The sequence below is a fragment of the Podarcis liolepis genome (genome assembly GCF_965112155.1).
Source record: "Podarcis liolepis genome assembly, chromosome: 16".
In the NCBI taxonomy this organism is placed as follows: Eukaryota; Metazoa; Chordata; class Lepidosauria; order Squamata; family Lacertidae; genus Podarcis; species Podarcis liolepis.
The window spans coordinates 32,443,096-32,468,502 of record NC_139567.1 but is presented as its reverse complement, the minus strand read 5'-3'; the positions used below and the strand labels follow the sequence as shown (position 1 = coordinate 32,468,502).

The following is a 25,407-nucleotide window of genomic DNA, read 5'->3' as shown; positions in this document are numbered from 1 at the left end:
CAGGCCCCATTAGCTAAAGTGGTACCTCAGGTTAAGAACAGTTTCAGGTTAAGAATGGACCTCCAGAACAAATTAGGTTCTTAACCTGAGGTACCACTGTACTGGGTACAGTTCTGGTCACCTTGACTCTAAAAGTCCATTGGAGAGTTGGAAAAGGTTCAGAAAAGGGCAACCAAAATTATGAAAGGATGGAGTGACTCCCCACGAGGAAAGGTAGCAATGATTGGGACTTTATAGTTTAGAGAAAAGGCAAGACCGAGAAAAGGCAAGTTTATAAAGCTTCATGGCATGGAGAAAGTGGACAGAGGGAAGTTTGTCTCCCTTTCCCATGTCACTGGAACTTGTGGGCATTCAAGGAAGCCGCACGCTGGAGGATTCAGGACAGGTAACAACAAGGACTTCCTCACACAGTGCGTAAACTACGGAACTCCCTCCCACAGGAGGCAGCGATGGCCACCAACTTGGATGGCTGTAAAATAAGGCCAGGCAAATTCATGGAGGACAAGGCTGTTGATGGCTACTGGCCTGCCATGATGGCCATCCTCTACCTCTGCAGACGGAGGCAGCAAAGCTTCTGAGTGCCAGTTGCTGAAAAGCACAGGAGAGGAGAAGGCTCTGCTCACAGTTTCCCACAGGCATTTATCTATCTGGCTGGCCGCTGAGAGAGCAGGATGCTGCGCTAGGGGCAGTGCCCTATGGAGGCCCCATGGCAGTTGAAATCTCACAGATCATTTCCTAATCCTCGATTGTAATTATATTTCGAGCAGCACCAGATTTACATATAAGCTAAACAGACTATAGCTTAGGGCCCCACTGTCTTGGCCCCCCAAATATACTTTTTCTTAATTGTATTTCACTATTAATATACTTCTTCTTAATTGTATTTCAGTTCAACAATTACTTTGATAAAATACACATTTTGTTATGTGCAAATGGCTTTAGATACCTTTTAGGTCCATAAATTACCATAGAGCATATATTCAACACAAAAAACCAGCGACAATTTGTTGCTGACAAAGGACAGCTGGACATATAAAGGGCCCCATTACCCTCAGTAGCTTAGGGCCTCATCAAACCTAAATGCGGCCCTGATTTCGGCATCAAATCTATATTATTTTGAGCCGTTGTTGCAGGGCCCTTAGGACGGCGCCTTCCCTGCCTATCTGGGTATCTGGCACTAGCGAGAAGGTTCTCCTCTCTCATTTTTCAATGCGCAAAGCGCTCACCGCTCAGAGAGGCCCGCGCGCTTTGGAGAGCTCGCTTGGAGACGTTGCCTTGCGCGCCGCGGTGCCTTTAAGCAGAGCAGGCGGGAGGGAAAGAGGCGGGTCAGGATTTCCCCCCGCCTGGCCCTTCCTTCCCTTCCGGCCCGTCTCTCCCCACGTGTGTCCGCCTCCCTCGATCCCCAGCCACCATGCTGCTCGCTCGCGCCCTGCGCTCCGCCGCCCTCTCCGCCGTGGCGCGCCGCCCGATCCAGCCCCGGCCGCTGCTCTCCTTGCAGCCCAGCTCGGCGGCGCCTCCCGGCCCGGCCTTCGCCGTCTCCCGGCCCTTCACCCGCTCGCTGTGGGTGCTGCGCGGCGCCGGCCAAGGCCCCAGCCGCCTCCTCCTCCGGCCAGGCTCGCCTTCCGTCTCCTGCGCCTGCGGCGGCCTCCACACCGATGGTGAGCTACGCGCGGAGGGCAGGGGAAGGGGGAAGAAGGTCGCTCGCAAGGAACGCAGGGCTCCGGGCGGCGCTTACTCGCGAGGAAGCCCCGCTAGGGATCGGGTCCGAGGAAAAAGACGGCCGCGATCCTCCTCCTAGCGAGCTTTTGTCCAGGGAAAAGTGCTTGGGGGCTGGGCTGCGAGCCAAGGCGCGCTTGCTCTCGAGGAATCCCCCTCGGCATCGGGTTGCTCGCGAGTAAACGTGTGCCTGCCATCCAAGAGGAGCTTACGCCCAGGGGGAGGCATGCTTTGGGAAAAAAATAGTAATAATTACGGATATGAGTTCTTCCTAATCCACCCCCAAGCGGGATTGAGCGGTTACTGAATTTCCATCCCACATTTTTTCTCCCAGGAGCTCAAGGTCTGTGGTTTTCTCCCTCCGCATTTATTCCCCACAACACCCCAAGGAGATTAGACTGAGAGGCAGTAACTGGCCCCAAGGTCACACCCTTGAGTTGCATGGCGGAGCCCTGGGGTCTTCCCAATCCCACACTAACCATTGGCTCTCTGCAAGCCTTTAAATTACCTAATTTGATAAAAGGATCAGGAGCTGGGAAGATGTTTGAGGGCAGAGGCCTGAACAGGGTCAGGCAGGAAGGGAAGGAGCACGTGTTTCCTAGCTCCAAAAGAAAATCTGGCAGTTCAATTCCATAAATGCTTACTCAAAAGGTAAGCCTCGTTTAGTTCAGGGGGACTTACTCCCGGGTAAACATGCAGAGGACTTGGGCCTCACTGCATCTCTAGTAATAGTTCTTAAAAGCACCTACAGTCATGGCTTAGATGGATCCCATGTCAGGCTTCCTCAGAGTAGACCCACTATTAGTCATGGCCTTTGATTTCAATGAGATTGCTCTGATTGTGTTGGGTGCAACCCAATATTCATGGAAATAAGTCCAGTTGAAAAATGGGGATTTGAGTAAATGCTTAGCAGGTTTGTAGGGTTGTACAAAAACAGTAAAGTTTTTGTTTTTTTAGCTTGGAAGTTTTCTTTGCATAATAAGTGCTGTTGGGTACTTGTAAACATGTAAACTCAAAGATTCAAATAGTTTGTGCATATACAGTCAGCTTAATAAAGGTAGAGGTAAAGGGACCCCTCACCATTAGGTCCAGTCGTGACCAACTCTGGGGTTGCGGCGCACATCTCACTTTATTGGCCGAGGGAGCCAGCATACAGCTTCCGGGTCATGTGGCCAGCATGACTGAGCCGCTTCCGGCGAACCAGAGCAGCGCACGGAAACGCCGTTTACCTTCCCGCCGGAGTGGTACCTATTTATCTACTTACACATTGACGTGCTTTCGAACTGCTGGGTTGGCAGGAGAAGGGACTGAGCAACGGGAGCTCACCCCATCGCAGGGATTCGAACCACCGACCTTCTGATCGGCAAGCCCAAGAGGCTCTGTGGTTTAACCCACAGCGCCACCCACGTCCCTAGTCAGCTTAATAGTATCTACTTATTGGATGTGCGAGAAATAATAATGATGTTGGTGATGATGGTGACAGCATTTAATAATGATAATAACATTTCCTCCAAATCGCTCCTTAACAGTTTTAGAAGATGGACTATCATTTGCCAGCATTCATGCCCGCTGTCAAAATGTTATACTTCAAGCTCTTTGGAGCGCAGATCCGATGGCGCTGCCAAAATTATTAAACAGCACTGCAAATTCCTTTCTTAATGGCTGTTATCCCCCCCCCCAACCTGCAGGTGACAAAGCTTTTGCAGAGTTCCTCACGGATGAAATCAAAGAAGAGAAGAAAATCCAGAAGCACAAGTCCCTCCCCAAGATGTCCGGAGGGTGGGAGCTGGACGTACACGGCACAGAGGCCAAGCTAGTGCGGAAGGTAGCTGGTGAAACGTAAGCGTGCAAGGAATTTTCACAGAGGGCCTAAAAAGGACAGCTGGGGGTGGGGTACAGTTATGCCTCTGGAATACCCCAGAAGCTGAGCTGCAAGTCCCATCATCCTTGGCCACAATTGCTGGGGCTGATGGGAGTTGTAGTTCAGCGGCAACTGGAGACCCAAAGCTTCCCAGCATGTGGAGTAGAACACTAGGCTGCTCTGTCTTGATCTCTGCTTGCTGATTTCGGGTCTACTGTCTTGCAGGGTCACCGTTTCGTTCAACATTAACAACAGCATCCCACCGAGCTTCGACGAGGCTCAGGAAGGGCAGAAGCCGGATGAGCAAGAGGTAAGCGAGGAAGAATCCTTTTCCAAGGGAGGCACCAGAGTTAACGCTAAATCGTTTCTGGTAAATGAGCCACCATAGCTGCTAGAGGGCTGTGAAAATATGTGCCCAGGGCGTCTGCCCACTTACTATCTGAAACCAAAGGGACGTGTTGGTTGCCATGTGTGAATTTTCCCCCCAGCTCTCCTATCCCACTATTTGGTGGGTCGTGTCCAGAGTAGCAGCAGCCATGACCTCCCTTCTTGCTCTTGCTAGCACTTTGGCCACTGTTATTTCCGAGGCCCACACAGATGTTTGTTTCTCTTCTCTAGCCTGAGCTCACGTCGACCCCAAACTTCGTTGTAGAAGTCACCAAAGACGACACCAAGCAGACGCTTGTCCTGGATTGCCACTATCCTGAGGACGAGGTGGGTGTTGTTTTCGAAATGAAAGTGTGGGGCCATGTGGCCCTTGAGCCCCCTTTTCTGGCCCTTGGGGGCCTTTCCCAAGGCCATGCTATTCCCTGGCCCCTGCTTCATGTCCCCCTCAGGTGTTTTAGGCCTGGCTGGAATATTATTATTTATTGCATTTAAATCCCATCTTTTTCTCGCAAGGAGCTCAAGGGGGTGTACATGGTTCACCCCTCCTCATTTAATCATCAGAACAACCCTGTGAGGGAGGTTAGGCTGAGAGCCACGGGCCCAAGGTCACCCAGTGAGCTTCATGGCCGAGTGGGGATTTGAACCCAGGTTCTAGTCTGAGACGCTAACCAGTACACCACACTGGCTCCTTGAACTCTGATCCCACCTCTTGCTAGCCTGGAGGGAGGATAGAAAGTGGTGTGCGAGTTTATAAACTAACCCACTTGAGAAAATTAATATTTACATGTGTTGCTCCGCCCACATTCGCTCCTGGCCCCGCCCACCATGCCATGTGGCCCTCAGAAGATTGCCCAGAAGGGAATGTGGCCCTTACTCTGGAAGAAGCTTCTCTACCCCTACAGTACAGTAAACCAGCTTTCTTCATCAGCCTGCCTGCCATCCAGATGTTTTCTATATCCCAACTCTACATCATCCCTGACCATTGGCCATGCTGGCTCAGGTGGATCCAAGTTGGGGTCCAGAACATCTGGAAGGCCCCAGGCTGAGAAAATGTATTTACTGCAGGGATAGGAAGCCCGCCTCGGGTACCACGCAATACCTGTTCTGCATTTGTAAGAAATCCATCTCTTAATGTGTCAGCACCCACACTTTGGAACTCCCTGCCTATTGACATCAGGCAGGCGCCTTCACTGTGCTCTTTCTGGTGCCTGATAAATACATGATTGATTGATTGATTGATTGTATATACTGCCCTATACCCACAGGTCTCAGGGTGGTTCACAGAATAAAATCAAAATATAAAACCACAAAATACATAATCAAAATCAAACCCAATCAGCATAATCAGCAGCAACCCAATAACTCTCACATTTTAAAAGGGGGTTTTAAAAGGCATTTTTGTTTAGGGAGATGTTTAGAAAGTTGACCCCAGTTTTAATCTGCTTTTGGTCTATTGCTACCTTAACATTTGGAAAGCCTCAAATTATTGTTCCATTTCTCTTACTGATAATTTTATTGTTTTATCTTTTTTGTGAACTGCTTTGAGGTTGTTTTTTTACAATCGAAGTGGCGTATAAATTTTATTAAATAAATGAATAGAAAACCCCCTAGCTATTGGGGGATAGCAGTCTCAGTGAAATCTGGATCAGGTACGTGGGGAGAACTGTCATATGGCATGGAAGAGAAGCCCCATGTCATGCGCTTTGGGGGAGCAGCAAGGGAGTTTCTGCCAGGCCCACAGGTTGGAGGGAAGGGTTTTCTTGGGGGGGGGAGTGTGGCTTAGCATCCCACGATTGGACCTTGTTTAGCTGCTCTGCATCTACCAGCATAACCCCCCCCCAAAAAAAGCTTAATACAGAACTATCTTAAAGCCACCCACCCACCACTTTATTTTTCATTCCTGCCAACTGGGCTGTTTCTAACCACCCCCTTTAAAAAATGAATCAGGTTGCTCCTGGCGAAGAAGAAGACAGCGACATCTTCTCTATCCGAGAGGTCAGCTTCCAGCCCACCGGAGACTCAGAATGGAGAGACAATAATTACACCCTCAACACGGACTCTCTCGATTGGGTAGGAGCAGCTGTATAACTAGGGTACATGCGCTTGGGTGGCGCACTTATTTTGCCCGACTGTATTTTCGGTTTTACGGAAATGCACTTTAGTCTGGCTGCAAGCTTGCCTAGAGGATAAGCGAAACTAGCAAACCTGCTAATATGAGCATATAAGGAAGGCTTGTGCACTGCAAAGGACCCTTGTGTGCATCTATGAAAGGACATCCACATGTCTTCCTTGATGCCTCTTGGCTATCGTGTTAGAAAGATGCATTATGTCCTGTGCAAGAGCGCAACACTGAATCATGTGGATTTTCCAGAAACATGTGAAAAGCTCCTGAATCACACAGGTGCACTTGGTTGGGAGCTACACAGAGCTCCCAAGTACATGTTTGTGGCGAACCCAGGTTTACCTAGCAGAAAGGAGTGTAACGGCTATTGTGTTTTTGTGACACTCACTTTCTCTCTTCCTGCCCCCCCAAATCCCATTATATTCCTAGGCTCTGTACGACCACCTGATGGACTTCATGGCTGACCGAGGGGTCGACAACACATTTGCGGATGAGCTTGTTGACCTCAGCACAGCGCTGGAGCACCGGGAATACATTCGATTCCTCGAAGACCTTAAACTCTTTGTCAAATGCCAGTAGGCTGAGAAGAGTGTCAGGGCCTGTATATTCGGGGGGGGGGTCCCCTCAAATTCCTCTGCTTTTTTCCCCCCACTGAAGGCCGGACTTGGTTTCCAAACGCTGTGGAACGAGAGCGAGAACTGGGAGCTTCAGATGGAGTGTGTGTTAAACTTGGAAGGAGGAGATGTCACTGTTTCAGAACCCTGCAGCGGTCTTGTTCACGACCTGACCGGCGTCACGCAGATCCACTTTGAAGTTTTTGTAAAACCCCGTAGCCTCCTCTCGCCCTTGGAAGTGTGGTTGGGGTTTTTGGAACAGTTGAAGAAGGAAAAGAAAATGATCTCAAAATAAAACCAGTTGAAGGCTTTTGTCTGTGTAGAGTGAACAGTGTTGTTGACTTGTTTGTTGCTTTTTCACCCAGGCCTCACCTTAGATGGATAAGCTGGAGGGTGGGGTGGGCACATTGTGTGTGTGTGTTCGCGTATACACAGGATGGCTAGGGGGGTGGGCACTTTGGTCGTGCCACTGCTAACACCCAGCCCCTGTACAAGTTCCAACCAGGTGGCACAACCCTCTAGTTAGTAACGCCTTCGTTAGCTTCATGGGATTATAAAAGCATGCTTCAACACTGTAAGTTGACATACCAAGCTTTAAACTGCACAACACAAAATCAACGGGGCATTTCTGCTTAGTTACACCTGTGGTTTTAACTATAGTCTCATGTTACATGTTCTTTTAACTTGTCATACAGTAGTACCTCGGGTTACATACGCATCAGGTTACAGATTCCGCTAACCCAGAAATAGTACCTCAGGTTAAGAACTTTGCTTCAGGATGAGAACAGAAATCGTGCTCTGGTGGTGCGGCGCCAGCAGGAGGCCCCCATTAGCTAAAGTGGTGCTTCAGGTTAAGAACAGTCCTCCAGAATGAATTAAGTACTTAACCTGAGGTACCACTGTATTGATTTTGTATTTATTCCAGCCTGAAACCGTTTGGTGAATGGCAGGTTGTGAGTATTCACATTATTGTAAGTGGCAGATTCAGAAGTGTCATGATTGTTACATCTTCATAGCTACGCCCCTTTCTAAGATTATACAACATCTTAAACAATGCTACTTAGGAATGCACTGCAGTGATGAAAACTGATTTCCACATGTTGCCTTTCAGCTGGATCTACTTTCCATACACATACATGGGCAAATGATTTGGAGTGCTCCAATATAATCTTAGTGACCTAAACTGTTTCCCCTGAAGTTCCATTGTACGCAGCAAAGCTTGCACATTCTTGAAACTGGGCGCCTTGTGTTTTCAGGGTTCCTAAATGCCTAGCTTTGAAGCATGCAGAACAATTCCTCGATGTTCTTCCTGTGCCCCTTCTGCAGAGTGACCCTAGGAGCCTATCCTCAGGGGATGGACTCTCCTCCTTTCATTCTGATTGGCTCCAATCAGTACAAAGCGTTGAAAGATTTCTTCTTTGTGGCCAAGAAGCATCAACCCTTGGCTGGTTCTAGGATGCTGGAGACACACAGAGACCCTGCCACAGAAATAGTAACGGGTCTTTTGACCTTCCGCAACCCTAAACTGCTACACCTCGGAGCAAAACAAAACAAATGTGGTTGGAGTCCGTCCAATGCATAAACAAAACTATTGAATATTTAGGCCAGCAGAGGGCACCAAGGGAATTCTGAAAGTGTTTTTAAATAATACCCTTTTTACAGGCCAAGTTGCATAGAAAAAAGCTTCTGAGTGCCTTGTAACTTGGCACATCCTATTTCAAACTGAGTGGGAGAAAAGGGTATTTCAGGCTGAGAGCCTATGGGGAGTGTGGTAAAAGCTGAACAGGTGTGTCCCTCTGTTTCCAACCTTTTAAATTGCTTTTTTAAAAAATAGCTTTGCTTCCCATTGCAAATAACAGGAGGGAAAGATTTAGGCCCAAGTCTCTCCTCGGTTTGGGGTATGTCAGGAGACCAGAAGATCTTTGGCTCCTTTTCATCCCAATGTTTTTCCAGGCCCGCCCTGGCACATTCCTAAACCACCCCAGATACTTCTCTTTGTAGCTACCAACATCAGAGCGCCAACCTTGGTAGGGCTAGGGATGTTTCCATGGCCACAGGGAGCAGACATCAGATCTGCAACATCGGGAAGGGGATTCTGAAATATCCTGTGGTCCCTGGGATGCCCTCCATGAGATCGCAGCCTTAAATCTCTAACTACAACTGTCTTCTTTATTTTCTACAAAAAGAGGCCAGAACATGCAACGCAAGTGTGATACAGAATTGGGAGTGGCGAGGGACCCCAAAAGTCATCCGGTCCAATGCAGGAATCTTTTGTCCAACACAGGGCTAGAACCTACGACTCTTAAGATTAAGAGTCTCAAGCTCCACAGGCTCAAAAGTGCACCACTCCCCGATGAAATGCCCAAAGGAATCTATGTGGTCTTCCATTTCAATCATTTCATCAGACAATAAGTTTATTCCAAGGACTTTTATTGGAATTTCCACCCCCTGCCCTTCCATTTTCCAGAGTACAGTACAAAAGCATGCAACCCCGCCCCACCCTAAATAGGCTCTCTCTATATTCATGGTACATATTTACAGTGCAGCAATGGTCTCGAATGCCATCGCTGTGTACGACTCATGCTTTCAGTTTTGGGGTTTGTGCATGTACACATAGACATGCACACACCTAGGGAGAAATACAGGTTGGTTTTCACAATAGACACATACACGTTGACAGACAACGGGCCGGTGGCTTGGGTACAAAGCAGGGAAAATAAGAGATGTGGCAGCGTGGATTGAAATGCTATCCTCTATATGTTCTCGGCATCACATTTTGGGGTGTGGGCGTGTGTCTTTATTACAGAGTCTTAAAATTAAATAAGGCACATGACAACATCAAGAATATAACTAGCTGAGAAGCGTACACCCGTTTGGAATAAGGGATGTGATCATAGCAGATTTCCTGTAATGGTGGCGGCAGTGTGATGGCATGCAGATCCTAAAAAGCTTAAGTCACTCCTGAGCCTCAGAGATATGGACAAGTAGGGGGTGATTCTATTCACTGCCAAAGGATATGCCATTTGCAGACAGTGGTGGATTACCCAACAGAAGCATAGAATGGTAGAGTTGGGGGGTCAAGGGTCATCTAGGCGACAATGCAGAAGTCACAGCAAGTGCTTAGCACACCAGTACAAAAAGAAAAAAAGGGGGGGAGAATTTGGGAGGGGGGAGAATTTGAACCCGTATGAACCGACCCGGACCCTGCGCTCTTCATCAGAGTCCCTTTTCTATGTCCCCCATCCCATAGAACGGGGCCTTTTTTGTTGTGGCTCCCCGATCGTGGAACGCTCTCCCCAAAGGGGCTCGCTTGGCACCATCACTACATGCCTTTAGGTGCCAGGCAAAAACATTCCTCTTTAGCCGGGCCTATGGCTATTAAATAATCTATGGCTTGTGAAAGTGTGGGGGAGAGGACTGTTATCATGATGGTATTTTATTATTAGGCTGTCTGTCAGTACGCTTTTCATTATGATTTTATCACTGATGTTCTGCAATGTGTTTTTAATGTTGTACACTGCCCTGGGATCTTTTGATAAAGGGCAGCATATAAATTAAATTAACAAGAATTTGACATTAAAAAGAAAAAAAGCATTGAAGCAGCCATCACTTTTCTAACTGGCAATTACTGCTCTGCAGAATGCTCTTTTACTCAAGTGGAAATAAAAAACCCCTCAGGGAACAACATTTCAGGAGAGGATTGACTTATCTCATCTACCTTTGCAATGTGCAACTTAGATGAGCTGCTTGAGACCTTTGCAATCAGAAAATTCAGAATGAGGCTACCTTAATTTAGGCATGCATACATGTAGGTTCTGCGCCATTAAAAAATAACTTTAGTACAATTTTTATTTTTAATTACAAGGGAGCGTTTTTTTGAGGGGGTGGAGGGCACCACAATGTTTTCAGTGGTTAGAGCCTCAAAAGGTCTTAAAAGGTAAAGGACCCCTGACAGTTAAGTCCGGTTGCAGATGACTCGGGGGTTGCGGCGCTCATCTTGCTTTACAGGCAGAGGGAGCCGGCGTTCGTGCGCAGACAGTTTTCCAGGTCACGTGGCCAGCATGACTAAGCCGCTTCTGGCGCAACAGAACACTGAAACCAGAGCAGCGCACGGAAACGCCGTTTACCTTCCCGCCGGAGTGGTACCTATTTATCTACTTGCACTTTTTTTGGTGTGCTTTCAAACTGCTAGGCTGGTAGGAGCTCCCTGGCCCTACCTGCAGGAACATCCAAGCCCACTCCAATGCTTCAGCGACTGGGACAAATCTGCATTAATCTAGGGGCACCATTAAGAGCAGAAGGTAGAAGTCAGCACCATCCTAGGTTGCAAGTCCCTGGTACAGGGAACCAGGCAGAGGGCCTTCTTGGTGGTGGCACCCTCCCTGTGGAATGCCCTCCCATCAGATGCCAAGGAGATAAGTAACTTTTTTAGAAGACATCTGAAGTCAACCTTGTATAGGGAAGTTTTTAAAGCTTTGGTGTTTTCTTATGTGTTTAGATATGTTGGAAGCTGCCCAGAGTGGCTGGGGCAACCCAGTCAGAAGAGTGGGGAACCAATAATAAAATTATTATTAGTACTAAGTCTCATCCCAGCTGGGAACTCTCAGCCAAGCCGCCAAATGCCAGCTTTGGAACCAAACTGTAACACTGGGGCAATCAAACTAGCCCATTATACAGGACTATTGTAAACATGGAGTGCGGACACTGTATCCATGCTCAATATGATCTAATATCCTGTTGAGTTTCATACCCGCCAGCCATGCAAGAGGAATTATATTGTCTGTTGGCCCACTTACGGTTATAAAGCACACTTTACAGACATCAAATTAATAACTACTTGAACAGGATTAGCAATAATTCGCGAGGTAGCAATGGATGGTTTGGTGAGGAAATAATCAGGAATGGATGACTGACTGACTGACTGACTGACTGACTGACTGACGCAAGTCTGGAAAACGACAGAATTTGCTGGAGCCAATTTGGGGAGGGTGAAGAACGGTTGGCTATAATTTCCAGAGACACGGAATACAGCTCTGAATATTGGGAATGATAAATCTGAACATCAGTCTTAAAGAAAAGTGTGGTCCTTCCACAATTCCCCACAAATGTGAAAGATGGGGCCAGAAAAGATGGGACTAGAACGAAACAGGCAGAAACAGATTTCAACAGAAACTTCCTGAGGGTTGGAAAATCCTTGAGCATTTCGGTCCCAATTTCTCTCAATATACACATCTTGCAAAGCAATTTTAGTAGTGCATTTCTGTATGTGGTTCTCTCTAACATATGCATTCCTAGGCACACTTTGCACCTAGCCATGTGCATTTTTGACCACATGAGTTAGCGGGAGAAGTGCCTTGCAAAATTCAGAGATGTGTGAATTTTGAGAGACGCCTGAGTTTTTGGTTTGCATATTGCTTTGTAGAATGAGATTTTGATACATTTGCCTTGGAATTGGTTGGCGTGGGTGGAAGGGGATGGAAAAGGGGCGGAGGTTTGGTGGGATTGACCAGAAGAGCAAGGAGGGGTGACAGCTCCTAGTTAGATATATTTTACTTAGAAAATTTATACACCATTTGTTGTTTTAAAAAAGCTCCAAGGTCCAGTTATATATAAGACATATTGATACAGTGTAGATTAAGTAGGTTCTCCTATCAAGTACAGATTGGATTGAATTGAATTGAACTGAATTGAATTGAATGTCTCCTCTCTCACTAGTTGAAGCACAGATGAACTTCCGATCTTCTGCTAGTAAAGCCACTGGTTTTCCTTTTGTTGATTTTTGTGCACAGTCTTTTTGTGAGTCTGATTACTGCTCCTGCTATCATTACTCCCCCCCCAAAAAAAAAACACAAAACGGAATAAAAGGATTCACATTCTAGGGTAGCCAGCGGTGCTGTTAATGGCTGACCCATTTCCTGCACCTTCCACCCTTAACCCCCCCCCCCAAAAAAAATATTAATAGGCTTTAAAAGATTTTGTAGGCTCAATTCCTGCACCAACTGCAGTCAAAATTCAGCAGCCACAGGCTTGTGTGGCTTCAGAAGGAAGGAAGGAAGGAAAGAATCAGGTGTGACTTGGAGATTATCCTTGAGCAAAGTCGAATTGAAATTATTTTGCAAGCAACCTGTCTCCTTTAATCTCTTCCTTCCTTCCTACAGCAAGACACAGCAAGCTGCTTCTGGTCGCTGTAGGACAGGCATAGGGAAACTCGGCCCTCCAGATGTTTTGGGACTACAATTCCCATCATCCCTGACCTCTGGTCCTGTTAGCTAGGATCATGGGAGTTGTAGTCCCAAAACATCTGGAGGGCCGAGTTTGCCTATGTAGGATATAGACAAGCCACTGTTCTGATCATCATACAGGCACAGAGCTTCATTCCTCATTATGGATTTAGCTTGCATGAACTTCAGACGGAATCCAAGAAAGTTTGCAATGGTCTTTTCATCCTAAGGATGCTTTACTTTGTGCTGATTGTGTCCCCTTCTTGGGCATCTAAGATTGATTGGCAATCTTCAGGCCACTAACTACTCTCCCTGATCTGCATGATCAACATTTCTTGATGCTAGCCAACCCCAGGCTTTGTAGAGTGCACAAGGGGCCGATTCTAACCAATCCCACGGCAGGGAATCTACAGAATCAATTCCAGACTCTTCTGAAAGTCCATGAGATGACAAGCTCTACTACCAAAACCCAAAGGCTATGGATGAAGGTAAGTGGCCATCTTCCAATTTTCCAGCTGCTTCCTACAGAACCAGCTGAAGCATGATGGATGTGGGCACGGATGGGAGTGTTTCTGATGCATTCTTTAAACCAAAAGGCACCTGTTTAAAGCACACGGGTCACTGAGATATGCTCTTTTGCACAGGATGGTCAAAAGCTCACAGGAAGATGTTTTACACAGGAAAGTTTAAAATACAAAGCAGAAGGGGGTTTTTTGCACAAGAGGGTCAATGGTTCAGCCTGGCAATTACGGAAAAACAGAAACTTAACCAGGACTCTATTCCCCTTCTGACTGCCTAAAAGGTTGCGAGGGGAAGTTTCGTACATAAGTAAAGTTGATAAAGAAAATAGGCTTAAAAAAGAGATCAGAGCTGAAGAAATTATGAGAAAAAAGCCGAAACACACAGAGGTAGGAACTAAGAAAGAACTGAAATAAGAACTCTATTGAAAAAAAGAGCAGAAACCTGAAGCACAGGGCTAGGATGAAAACCTGCAATGGATCCTGTCTTGAGAAGTTGAACCGAGAAGGCTAGAAATCACTGTACTGATGAGTATTTGCTGGGCTAGGGATAGTCTAGAATAGGTCTAACTGGATGTGGTTTATCTCTGTTTATATTTGCTTTTGTGGGTATGTACTCAAAGCATAAAACTAGATTATTTTTAAAGCATTTTCTCAAAAACTGCTCGACTCGAAACTTGCAAGTAAAGGCATAGTTTGGTTTGGGGAAATACTTGTCTGAAGCTTTGTGATTCACCTGGTGTCAAGGTCTACTTTATATTGGGAGAAGGTTGGGCCAATTAAATTCCGAAAGGTAAAAGGGCTGCTTAATGGAGGCAGCTTAGAACACACCTGTTCCATTACAGCAGGTTGCGTAACAGACAACGTTGGGCTTGAGCAGGCAACCTGACTAAGAAATTCCGAAACAAAAAATAAATAAATGCCGGGAGCCGGGATGTACATGGGTGGTTCTGAACCAAGCATTCTCTAGCAAAGAACATTTGGTGCACATTCATCGGTCGAATCGCCGTACGTCGCTGACTACATATATCACAACATGAAGCACAACTGGAAGATATGAGGCACATGGTCCAGTATACAACACCAAAATGTCTTACGACGTAAACAGATGTGGGCAGCCGGAGAGCCAGCTCTTCAGGGGCCATGTCTTGTCCCACCAGCTGGGACTCCCACCGTTTTATCCCTTCGATATTACAGAATCATAGGATTGTAGAGTTGGAAGGGACCCAAAGGGACTTCCGAGTCCAACCGCCTGCAAAGCAGGAATCTCTCTCTCTTTCTCTCTCTTTTTGCAAGTCACAAACTTTGGTTGATGAAAACAGCATGGCGTGCAGGACGACACCACTGGATACGATGGTCACGGTAGCAGCAGTTAAGTGATCAGTGTGCGACATGCTTGGGGCTTCAGGATGTGGCCTCGTCTTCAGATACGTCAGGCAGGTCGGGGTCCTTCAACCCTTCTCGGCTCCCTTGCTTTCTGCACACGTTCAAAAGATACACATTACAAAACCCCACCTATTACAGAAGAAAGAAAGCTGTGTGTGGTAAGTCCCTATTGGAAAGGACCGTAGCTCATTCACAGAGCATCTGTTTTGCAGAGAAAAATGGTCCCAGATTGAGTTTCCATCTTCAGGTAGGGCTAGGAGAAAATCTCCTGCTGAAAGCCCTGGAAAGCCACTGCCAGTCAGTACAAACACTACTAAGTTCGATGGACCAATGGTCCACTCACTCACTCACTCACCTACTTCTCCACTTTGGGAAGGTGTTTTATCACTGGTGGTATGTAAGCCGGAAGCACAAGCAGTGAGTACAGTTAGATAATTTAAGATTCTTGACTTCACGGTCTTATGTACTGTTGGGCTGAAATCTGCTCTCCAGTTTCTCAAATATTTTATTCCTCTGCAAAAGACACTGCCATTTTTCTAACCTCGACATTATGCGTTTTCCTTTCTAGGAAAGATTTGTCCAGCTCCTTGCAGCCTCCCTGGGTGCCTGCACTTCCTGTGATGGCAATGTGGGCATGCAGGAAAGCTGTAGCGTACAGACCACTGGTGAGTTAGTTTGTAGAATGAAAGGAAGAACAGTCTGAGAGACCCCCCCTGCCTGGTTCAAAAGGGAGGCCAGCGGAACAAAATGCTTGTTAGAATTTCATGAACATTTTATTTCCCTTCTGATAACTTCCAAGTGCCGTTTCTTTTCTTGTTAATTGAGGGGGAATGGTGGGCAGGGCGGTGGGGATGCAGAATGGGGTTTTGGCATGACACTCATCTTACATACCCCCAAACTCTTTAGCAAAGCATTACTTTATTTTCTTTGAAATGTGGTAAGCCACTCCCACTTCATTGGGAAGCGTGTGTGTGTCCCATGTTCATTTTTCTGAATGTGAGTCTCTGGAAATCTGCCCCAGAGTCCTTCCCTGATGCTGTCATTAGGCTCAGGCCACAAGACTTTAGTCTCCAAGCTGTTTTGCCAAGCTCTCCACCTCCACCTTCTCCCCAGATAACATAAGGTGATCTTTTTTTAAAAAATGAAAAAAGCCATTTCCTGAAAGGGATTGGTTCTCTCTCCCCAATGACAGTGTTTCCCAGGTGATACAGTACAGCTAATTGCCTAAATTAATGAGAAATGCTGCCTGGGAGAGCCAAACGGTGCTCCAATTAACTGATAATGACCGAGCTCAGGATGACACAGGTTCCGGTAACTTCTAGCAGCTTCCGATTTGCAGAGCCATCCAGAAAGGCAACAAATTCTCTCTCCTGTATAGCAGCAGCTCATTTGTTTTTGCATGGGGAGGCTCCCAGCCACAATGGCTATGTTCTGCCTCCATAGTTAGAGGCAGTAATGCTTCTGAATACTAGTTGCTGGAAACCGCAGGAAGGGGAAAGGGCTCTTGCGCCCGGTTCCTGCTTGCCTGGGTGGCCACCGTGAGGGCAGGATGCTGCCACTGGCCTGATTCAGCAGGCTTTCCTTATGTTTTTAGGTCAGGTTTCCTCAACCTCGGCCCTTCAGATGTTTTGAGACTACAGTTCCCATCATCCCTGACCGCTTGTCCTGCTCGCTAGGGATCATGGGAGTTGTAGGCCAAAAACATCTGGAGAGCCGAGGCTGAGGAAGCCTGTTTTAGATGATGCTAGTAAGCCAGACTCCTGGTGGAATTCTGAAAAGTGCATGGATCCAAGGATGACAGAATCCGTTCTTCGACCACTCAACCTCTGAGGAAACCAAATTTTAGGCTGGTGAAGGAGATTCTTGAAAGACGTGTGTTCATGGTGGAGGCTCTTTAAGTCTCTTCCCTCCAGAGTCGCTGAGGGGAAATTTAGGCATGCCAGGATGAAGGCTCTGCAATGTTTGGAGTGCTCTGCCATTTAATTTGAATTTCCTTAGCACTGGAGTGGGGCGGCATGGGGTTCTGAGCTGGCCTTATTGATTCTGAGGTGGCTAAGGGTTTGTGTGTGTTTGTGGCTTTCTTTCCAGGAGATGTTCCTTCAGAACTTTCCCTGACCGCCTGCCCCTTCTGGTCCTAAAAAGGCGCCAAAGAGGGATGAGTCAATCGCATGATGCCTTCCCTTGAGTTTTGATCGAAGCGTGGGCACCCGGGGAGGCTGCCGAGCTGTAGTATGGAAGAAAAGAACCTTTCCCAAACACCCCAAAAGCAGAGGAAGCAGGACCAAAAACCTGCACCCCACCCACAAGAACATCATCAAAATTCCCCCCCCCTTCTTCTTCTCATTAAATTGAAGGAGGATTGTTGAAGAAAAATGCGGGATAAGTTTTCCTTCAGCACTACACAGGAAGCTTATATGTAATTGGTCCATCTAGCTCATTACTGCCTGCACTGACTGGCAGTGTCTCTCCCAGCCCTACCTAGAGATGTCATTGGGGATTGAACCCAGGACCTTTTGTGTGAGAAGCAGATGCCCTACCCACTGAGCTACGGCCCTCCACCTCTCCTGAGGCATCAATCTGCAAATATAGTTCTCTCTGCTTGCGAAACTCCAGCTTAGTGTTCCGTTTGCCTCCATTTCCAGGACTTGTTTTGGTCCACAGCTCTCTTGTTAACCTTGAGCTGCCCACAACGCACAGGCTGAATCAATAGAAGTTTTTAAAAATAAAGGAAGGGGGAAAACAAAGAAAGAGAAAATATGGAAGAAGGGGAAGAGGGAGGAGGAGAAAGGGGGAGGGCTGTATTCATGACTGAACGTTGAGCGTGACACAGTGGAACATACCCACTCTTCTAGGAACAGTGAAAGAGATTCTCTCTAATAACACACACAGGCACCACCAAATTACGAGACGGGAGAAAAGGTCACAGCGCAAGACACCGAGTTACCTTAAAGCTGGGTGCAAATAGACAGATGGGCTTAAGCGGAAACCATGCCTGGAGACAAACCACGAAGACAAAGGAAACGGGGGGAAAACCCAGCAATGAGATTGCATGAATTGAGACAGAAAGTAAATATATATATATATATATGCAGAAATAATATTTTTTGAAAATCAACGGGGATGGGTGGGGTGAGAGTGAGGAAAAAGGCAAGGAGAGGATATCTTTATGGAGGATTTGGAAGTAGTTCAAAGGAAGTATATGGAGGGATGGAAGACAAGGACTTTTGTCACACAGCCCATGATGATTTGATGGGGTTTTCTGGTGCTCGGAGCCCCTGGCTGAGAACAGCCTTCCCCCCCCCCAACACATTCTGGACTCCAATTCCCATCAGCCAACGGGGTCCATGGAGAGGAAGGATGGGAGTTGCAACCCAACACCTGGAAGGTTGACCACTCCACCATGGACAGAGAGCCTGCCACCCTCCAGGTTTTGCTGGATGACAACTACAGCGCCACCATCTGGAAGGCCAGAGGTTCTGCACCCTGCAGTGCGCACGGACTCAGAAAGACTTATCCCTGGGTTCCAGGACCTAAATTACTTTGAGCTCAATGGGTGAATCCTACACCTGGAAGCAAGCTACTGAATACCGTGGAGCTTTCTCTTGAGTAAACCTGCAAAGGACTGTGCTGACAGTCAATTTAGGCAAAACCAGCAAAATGCATTTAAAGCACTCTATGTACACGGTGTGAATATCCAGGTAGGCCTGTAAAGGCCCTCTTGGTAGTCAAGATAACCCCGGGACTAATTGGTGTGAGCTGTCAAATGAGATCATATATGCTCATCTGCTTTGCTTTGAAGCCTTACTTTTGGTTCAGTTAGTTGGGAGAGGGGACGCTTCTCACACTGGCTGGGCTGTCGACTACTCCTTTTTTCTGAGAGATGGGTGGGCGTGGGGAACAGGCCTCTAAGCCAAGGGTGGTTAACTGAGCTACTACTGCCAGCTTACGTAGCTCACTTTTTGTGTGAGTAGCCTATGTACAATTAGCCCCTCACCGACAAAGCCAGTGTGCATGCCGCTTCAACATCCATCTTGAGGTGTGGCGGCAAGGAATTCAGCACTGCGCTGTTGCATGTAAGTCTCTTGGTATGTCTCTGTAATGAAGTGCTAGAACTTTCTTTGGAATCCCTGAAACTGGGTTCTTTGGGGCATCAATCCTTCGCCCTGGTCAGCTTTTGGACCCGTAGGACAGGAAACTATGATACCACTTTAAACAGTCATGGCTTCCCCCAAAGAATGCTGGGAGATGGAGGAGACCCCCTATTCCTCTCACAGAGCTACAATTCCCAGAATTCCCTGGGGAAAGGGCTGGATGGTGAAACCACTCTGGGAATCATAGTTCTGAGGGGTTTCCGAACAACTCTCAGCCACCGTCAACAAACTACAGCTCCCAGAATTCTTTTTGGGGGGGTGTTTAGCAGCCATGCTTGTCTGAAGTGTTTTCATCAGGCTTCAAATGTATGTTGTGAACACATATTTGTAGTTTTTAGTAATTGCAGTATTGTAGTATATTCTACATAGTATAAGGTGTACTATATTAGTATAAGGTGTACTACAAAACTGTACCAGTTTCTATTTTAACCACCTGGCTCACATAATTAATTACTATTTTCCTTTCACTTCTGCACATCCTGTGGAGAAAACCATACAGGGGGAAAGATTAGCATCAACCACTGATAATTGGTTCGGTTTTATCGTTTCAGCATTCCCTGTGCAAAGGCGTTATTCCTTCTCTGCCCACAGATAAAACCTTAATGTCAAGAATACGCAAATCAGAACAGAAAGCTTCTGTCCCCCACCTTCATCTCAACCCCCCCCAAGAGAAAGCTTGCAATTTGTTTTGCTATTTCTGTCTCCTTGAAAAAGAGAAAATCTATTTTAGTTTGCCGCAATTTGGAACTGGGTGTCGAAAAGTGAACCCGGCTGTCCAAAGTTGCCATGCAAAATGATTAAACATTAATCCTGATGGTCACAGAATCAATATATAGTTTGGGAGAGGGGGTTGCAAGGGCAAGGAACACACCAATTACTATTTCTCTAAAAGTGAATTAAGGGCCGACTGTGCGATTTGAAAGCTTTTTTAATTGCCTTGTCTTTGGCCCTTAATTTACTTTTAGAGAAATATGAACACTGGAAACATTATGCAGAATTACAAGCTGGGGATTTAAAAATGATTTAAAATGGAACTTTTAGGGTGCCGCTTTTCTGTTTGCTAAAAATGAGACTTTTGCTTTTCCCAATTGGTTTTGAATGCAATGCAAATGAGCACCATGAACAGTGCAACTGTGTAAGAACTCTTCCAGTTCCTCCTCAGCACTCAGCCAATCTTCTGCCTTCAAATAATTCTTCCCCTTTGTGGGTTTGTGGGGTCAGTTCTTGGATCCCTGTGCCCAAGAATCTCAGAGAGGAAGTTTTGCTGAACAGGTCAGACAAGTTTAAGACAATGACCTTAGCTGGCCACTGAAGTGTCCTCATCAGCATCCCAAAAGAATAAACCAGGTTGCAAGAGCTGCAACTAAGCGGTGGTGCCCTCCAGGCTAATGGGTGGGCCTTGTCTCCACCCACCCCACCTAGCAGCTATGTAGGAGAACCATAGCCACAGCAATGTGGGTGAGCTGAACTGGAAGATGGAGACACAGAGACAGACTTGCTCTGTCCTGGATCCAAATCTGTGACTAATGGAGAAACAGGATCTGTTGGAGTATCAATGCTGTGAGCATATCCATCTTGTCCTTTGGATGTATCTATGTGTAAATAAAACCATATATCCTAACGACACCACAGTCTCCACTGACCTTCATTCCAAGGAAACTGAACCCTGGGAAAGGGCAGGCATACCCCGCGCCCCCGGGAGTCTCTCACTGCTCAGAGATTGTGGTGGCGTGGAACGTGATTGCTCCTGAGCTTGTCACTTCCTCCCAGATCTCCACAGATCCAGGGTACAGAACCCTTTTCCTGCCTTTGTGGTGTGGCTCCCCATCCCTGCCGTAGACAAACACTAGAAAAAGAGGTACATACATTAATAAGTCTCCAGGAGCCGACATGGATCTCTCTTCTCGCCTGGCCTGGGCCTCAAATGGGTTGCTGAAAGATCGTTTCCTCAGCATGGCTTTCACTAAAATCTTTAGGGAAGGGGGTAAGAAGAAGAAGAAAAGAAATCAGGATTGCAAATGGATCACAGAGAAGAAGAACACATGCCACTCATTTATTTCTAGGAAGCATTTCCAAACTTTCAGTCTCAAGATTGTGATTGCAGCCTTCTTTTTTTAAAATGTGATTGTATGTTTTTTGTTTTGCAACTGCAGCCTGTTCAGAAAGTTTTTCTTGCTCTCCAGTAATATTAGAGCTGATGGACATCCAATAAAGCTAAGTGTCCAAAGATTCAGGACAGATTAAAAAATGTTTGATATTTATTTCTGTATACTATCTTTTCTTTCTTCGTTTCAAGCTTTAATAAAAATAGCTTATTAAAAAAAATATTCAGGGCAGACAGAAGAAAGCACTTCTTCACACAGCACGCTGTTAAACTATGGAACTCTCTCCCACTGGAGGCCGTGGTGGTCACCAATTTGGATGGTTTTACAAGAGGACGTGGGTGGCACTGTGGGTTAAACCACAGAGCCTTTGACTTGCCGATCAGAAGGTCGGCGGTTCGAATCCCTGTGACGGGGTGAGCTCCCGTTGCTCGGTCCCTGCTCCTGCCAACCTAGGAGTTCGAAAGCACATCAAAGTGCAAGTAGATAAATAGGTACCACTCCGGCGGGAAGGTAAACAGTGTTTCCGTGCGCTGCTCTGGTTCGGCAGAAGTGGCTTAGTCATGCTGGCCACATGTACACTGGCTTCCTCGGCCAATAAAGTGTGATGAGCGGCGCAACCCCAGAGTCGGTCACAACTGGACCTAATGGTCAGGGGTCCCTTTACCTTTTACAAGAGGACTGGGCAAAGGGCTATGCTCTTCCCTCCACACTAGGAGGCAGTATTTCCACTTGATGGAAACCATGGAGATTGCTGATGTGCTTGAGTCCTGCATGTGGATTTTCTACAGGCATTGGTTGGCCACTGTGAGAACAAGATGCTGGACCCCAGCAGAGCTATTCTTTTGTTCTTAAAGGGACGGAGTGCTCCAAGCACCTCAAATCACAAGGAAGGATTTCACAGTGGAAACAAGAACGTGCTTGGAGTCCCAGATAAATGCCAGAGCCAGCGGAGCAATAAAGGTAAACAAGGCAGCTTGCTGGGGTGCCAAGCATCCATGAGCATCTCCTTGCACTAACAGTTGCTTTGTTTCCAAAACTGCCTGGAGAAAGAGCGAGTGAGCAGCTGCCACACTTTTGGAGTGGGTGCACAGAGAGTTTTACAGTCCACTGCATCAGGGATGCCCCCTACATAGCAGCAGTGTTAGATACTCAGATATATAATCTAGGCGCCAAATAGCTCCTTAAACCAGGGTTGCAGTTGCCAAAACAGAATGCCTAATTGCCATTTTGGGGCCAGACGGCTCGAAATTGGTATTTTTTGACATATTGGTTCCTGAAACTCATTCTGATCGTGCAGATAAAATATAACAGGTAGAATTCTACCAGATGTGTTGTTAGTGTGTGAAAACAGGCAAGACCCAAGGATCCCCAGGCATGCAGTTCCAGACGGTGGAGACATCAGGCGCCATCTTGACGCCTGGGAATCTTCACTTGGCCGCAAGTGGCCGAGAGCCGGGTGCAAAATGTGCTTGGTGAATTTCAAATGCTGCATACCAGATTATGACGGTGGCTTCCAATATAAGCATTCTTATTATGTCAGGCTCGCCTGATAAGTTGCTTGCAATATATAGGTTGAGCAGGCATTTTGGGGCAGAAAAGAAGCAAGCGGAAAAACACAGACAAGGCTACTGTCAGGGCAGTAGCTCCTGACCTTCTGAACCAGCTCCCCAGTCAAATCCTAAAGCATTCATCTCAGCATTCATCTCCTTCTGCTGGGGAAAACAGGACCCAACCTCCTTCCACTCAGCAGCTTAATGTGGTGTGTTGCAACGCAACTTTGGACAAAGAGCACCCACACCGGCCATTAGCCAAGCACCCAGTTTTGTACCATCAACCACACAATGCAGAGGGATGGTAGCTTTTAAGTCCTGCACAACACAGTGTCGCGATGGCAGCAGTACGCACCACAGCAGGCAAACTCGGGATTGTCTTGACGGAGTTCTTCACTTCCTCCTCGGTGACCTCCACAATTGTGCAATGCTCCTCCTCGAGAGGCAGAGGATCCTCTCCGAACTTCGTCACCCAAGGGTGCAGCTGCATGGAAGACACAAACCAAGGCTATCACGGCCCAGGGCCAGCCCTAGCAAGAGGCAGAGTGAGGTGGCTGCCTCAGGTGGCAAATTCTGAGGGCTAGATTGGATGTGATGCCATACTTGAGGGCAGATACCAAAAGATTCCAACTGAGAAACGACTCTGCCCATGTGGAGATGGCAGCCTGGAAACAGTGGCTCATGTTCTCCTGTCCTGTCCCCTTTATAAAGATCTGAGGAATGAGATCATCACCCCACTCTTACTTACCATCCCAGGCCGCCCATCTGCGGCCACATTGTTCTTTCTTTTATCAGATCAAAATGATCAGACAACAGCAAAGGTTGCTAGGTTTATCGAGGGTGCAATGAGATTAAGGGCCACTATCTGAACGATAATCTTGGTCATCTGATTGTTCTTTTTACCCATTGTTGTCTTTTTAATTATATATATTGCTTGTTTTATGTTGCTATGGCCGTTGGCTAATGTGAATAAAGTTTATCTATCTATCTATCTATCTATCTATCTATCTATCTATCTATCCTGAGGGGTGGCAGCTAGGTGTTGGAGGGCACAGGCGGCTGGGGCTGGCTGAGGACAGGCACAGCTTGGTGGGGCAACTCTAATAAAACTTAACATGTAAACGAGATGGACACTGATACTTAACAGCCCAGAGGTGGCAAAAGTCTAAGTCTTCGCAAGCCAAGGAGGTTCCAGGTTCAAACCCTGGCATCTCCAGGAACGGCTGGGGAAAACCCTGCCTGAAACCCTGGAAAGCCATTGCCGGTCAGTGAATGGAAGGACAAGTAAACATATAAGGCAGCTTCCTTTGTTCCCATTAAAGTTCATGTCCCACTTACCTTAATTTCAGGGACCGTTATCCTCGTTTCAGGGTTCTTTTCCAGCATCTTCAGGATCAGGTCTTTTAACTCCTCGCTGATCCAAGGCCTGGCAGAAAGAAAAACAAAGCGTTTGGTTGTGGGGACAGAAGCTACAGGCTGCCAATCCTCTGTGTTCAGCCACCAAACTACTTGGTAGGAGTTTTTTAAAAAACCAATAGCCCCAAACTGGAAAAACTGGAAAAACCGGGATGGACATACCCAGTACAAGCAACAAACTCTCTTTGAAACATGCTGACATGGGGAAGATGGAGACCTAGGCCGCATATTGAATGATAGCGGCTCACTAGTGTATAGTTGGAGAAGGACACCAAGGGTCATCTAGTCCAACCCCCTGCAGTGCAGGAACCACAGCTAAAAGGATCTCTGACAAGTGGCCATCCAAATGCTGTTTAAAAACCTCCAGGGAAGGAGAGTCCACCAGCATCTGAGGAAGCCTGTTCCTTTGTTGAACAGCTCATGCCGTAAGAAAGTTTTCCTCCCTGCTTAATTGGAATCTCCTTTCTTGACATTTAAAGAAACTGGTTCAGGTCCTTCCCTCTGGAGGAGCAGAAAACAAGCTTGCTCCATCTTCCATGTAACAGCCCTTCAGATACCTGAAGATGGCTATCATATCACCTCTCAGTCTCCAGGCTAAACATACCCAACTCCCTCAAGCATTCTTCATAAGCTTCGGTCATCTTGGTTCCCCCTCCTCTGCACACATTGCAGCTTGTCATATTCTTCTTAAACTGCAGTGCCCAGAACTGGACACAGGACTCCAGATGTGATCAGAGCAAGGCAGAATAGAGCGGTACTATAACTTCCCTTGGGGAAGAAATGGAGGCAGTGAGAGATTTTACTTTCTTGGGCTCCATGATCACTGCAGATGGTGACAGCAGTCACGAAATTAAGACGCCTGCTTCTTGGGAGAAAAGCAATGACAAACCTAGACAGCATCTTAAAAAGCAGAGACATCACCTTGCCAACAAAGGTCCGTACAGTTAAATCTATGGTTTTCCCAGTAGTTTTTACATAAATAAATTCCCAGTAGTGATGTATGGAAGTGAGAGCTGGACCATAAAGAAGCCTGATGGCCAAAGAATTGATGCTTTCGAATTATGGTGCTGGAGGAGACTCTTGAGAGTCCTGCAACAAGATCAAATCGATCCATTCTGAAGGAAATCAGCCCTGAGTGCTCACTGGAAGGACAGATCGTGAAGCTGAGGCTCCAATACTTTGGCCACCTCATGAGAAGAGAAGACTCCCTGGAAAAGACCCTGATGATGGGAAAGATGGAGGGCACAAGGAGAAGGGGACGACAGAGGAAGAGATGGTTGGACAGTGTTCTCGAAGCTACTAACATGAGTTTGACCAAACTGCGGGAGGCAGCAGAAGACAGGAGGGCCTGGCATGCTCT

At 46.9% G+C, this 25,407-nt stretch overlaps 2 protein-coding genes across 6 annotated transcripts in view; one reads left to right on the top strand and one right to left on the bottom strand.

Annotated features, from left to right (window-relative positions):
* Positions 1-1,294: 1,294 nt before the first annotated feature.
* C1QBP (complement C1q binding protein) lies at positions 1,295-7,029 on the top strand. The gene is made up of 6 exons (XM_083479441.1): positions 1,295-1,658; positions 3,405-3,555; positions 3,803-3,887; positions 4,196-4,291; positions 5,912-6,034; positions 6,516-7,029. Exons 1-6 carry the CDS (start codon positions 1,412-1,414, stop codon positions 6,663-6,665), a joined length of 852 nt encoding a protein of 283 aa, XP_083335567.1. The 5' UTR covers positions 1,295-1,411; the 3' UTR covers positions 6,666-7,029.
* Positions 7,030-9,113: 2,084 nt separating this feature from the next.
* CAMKK1 (calcium/calmodulin dependent protein kinase kinase 1) overlaps positions 9,114-25,407 on the bottom strand; it is an 85,459-nt gene continuing 69,165 nt past the window's right edge. For 2 of the 5 annotated variants that reach the window (XR_014519983.1, XR_014519984.1), the window contains exons 13-17: positions 23,970-24,057; positions 22,987-23,115; positions 20,843-20,946; positions 12,909-14,916; positions 9,114-12,490 (exon numbers count right to left, since the gene is read on the bottom strand). Coding sequence is in view for 2 of the 5 variants with exons in the window: in XM_083479316.1 (XP_083335442.1) it covers positions 14,844-14,916; positions 20,843-20,946; positions 22,987-23,115; positions 23,970-24,057 (394 nt within the window). In the remaining 3 variants the exon portion in view is untranslated. Of the gene's footprint in view, positions 14,917-20,842; positions 20,947-22,986; positions 23,116-23,969; positions 24,058-25,407 lie in introns of all 5 variants that reach the window. The other 3 variants (XM_083479316.1, XM_083479315.1, XR_014519985.1) reach the window with 2 other exon arrangements.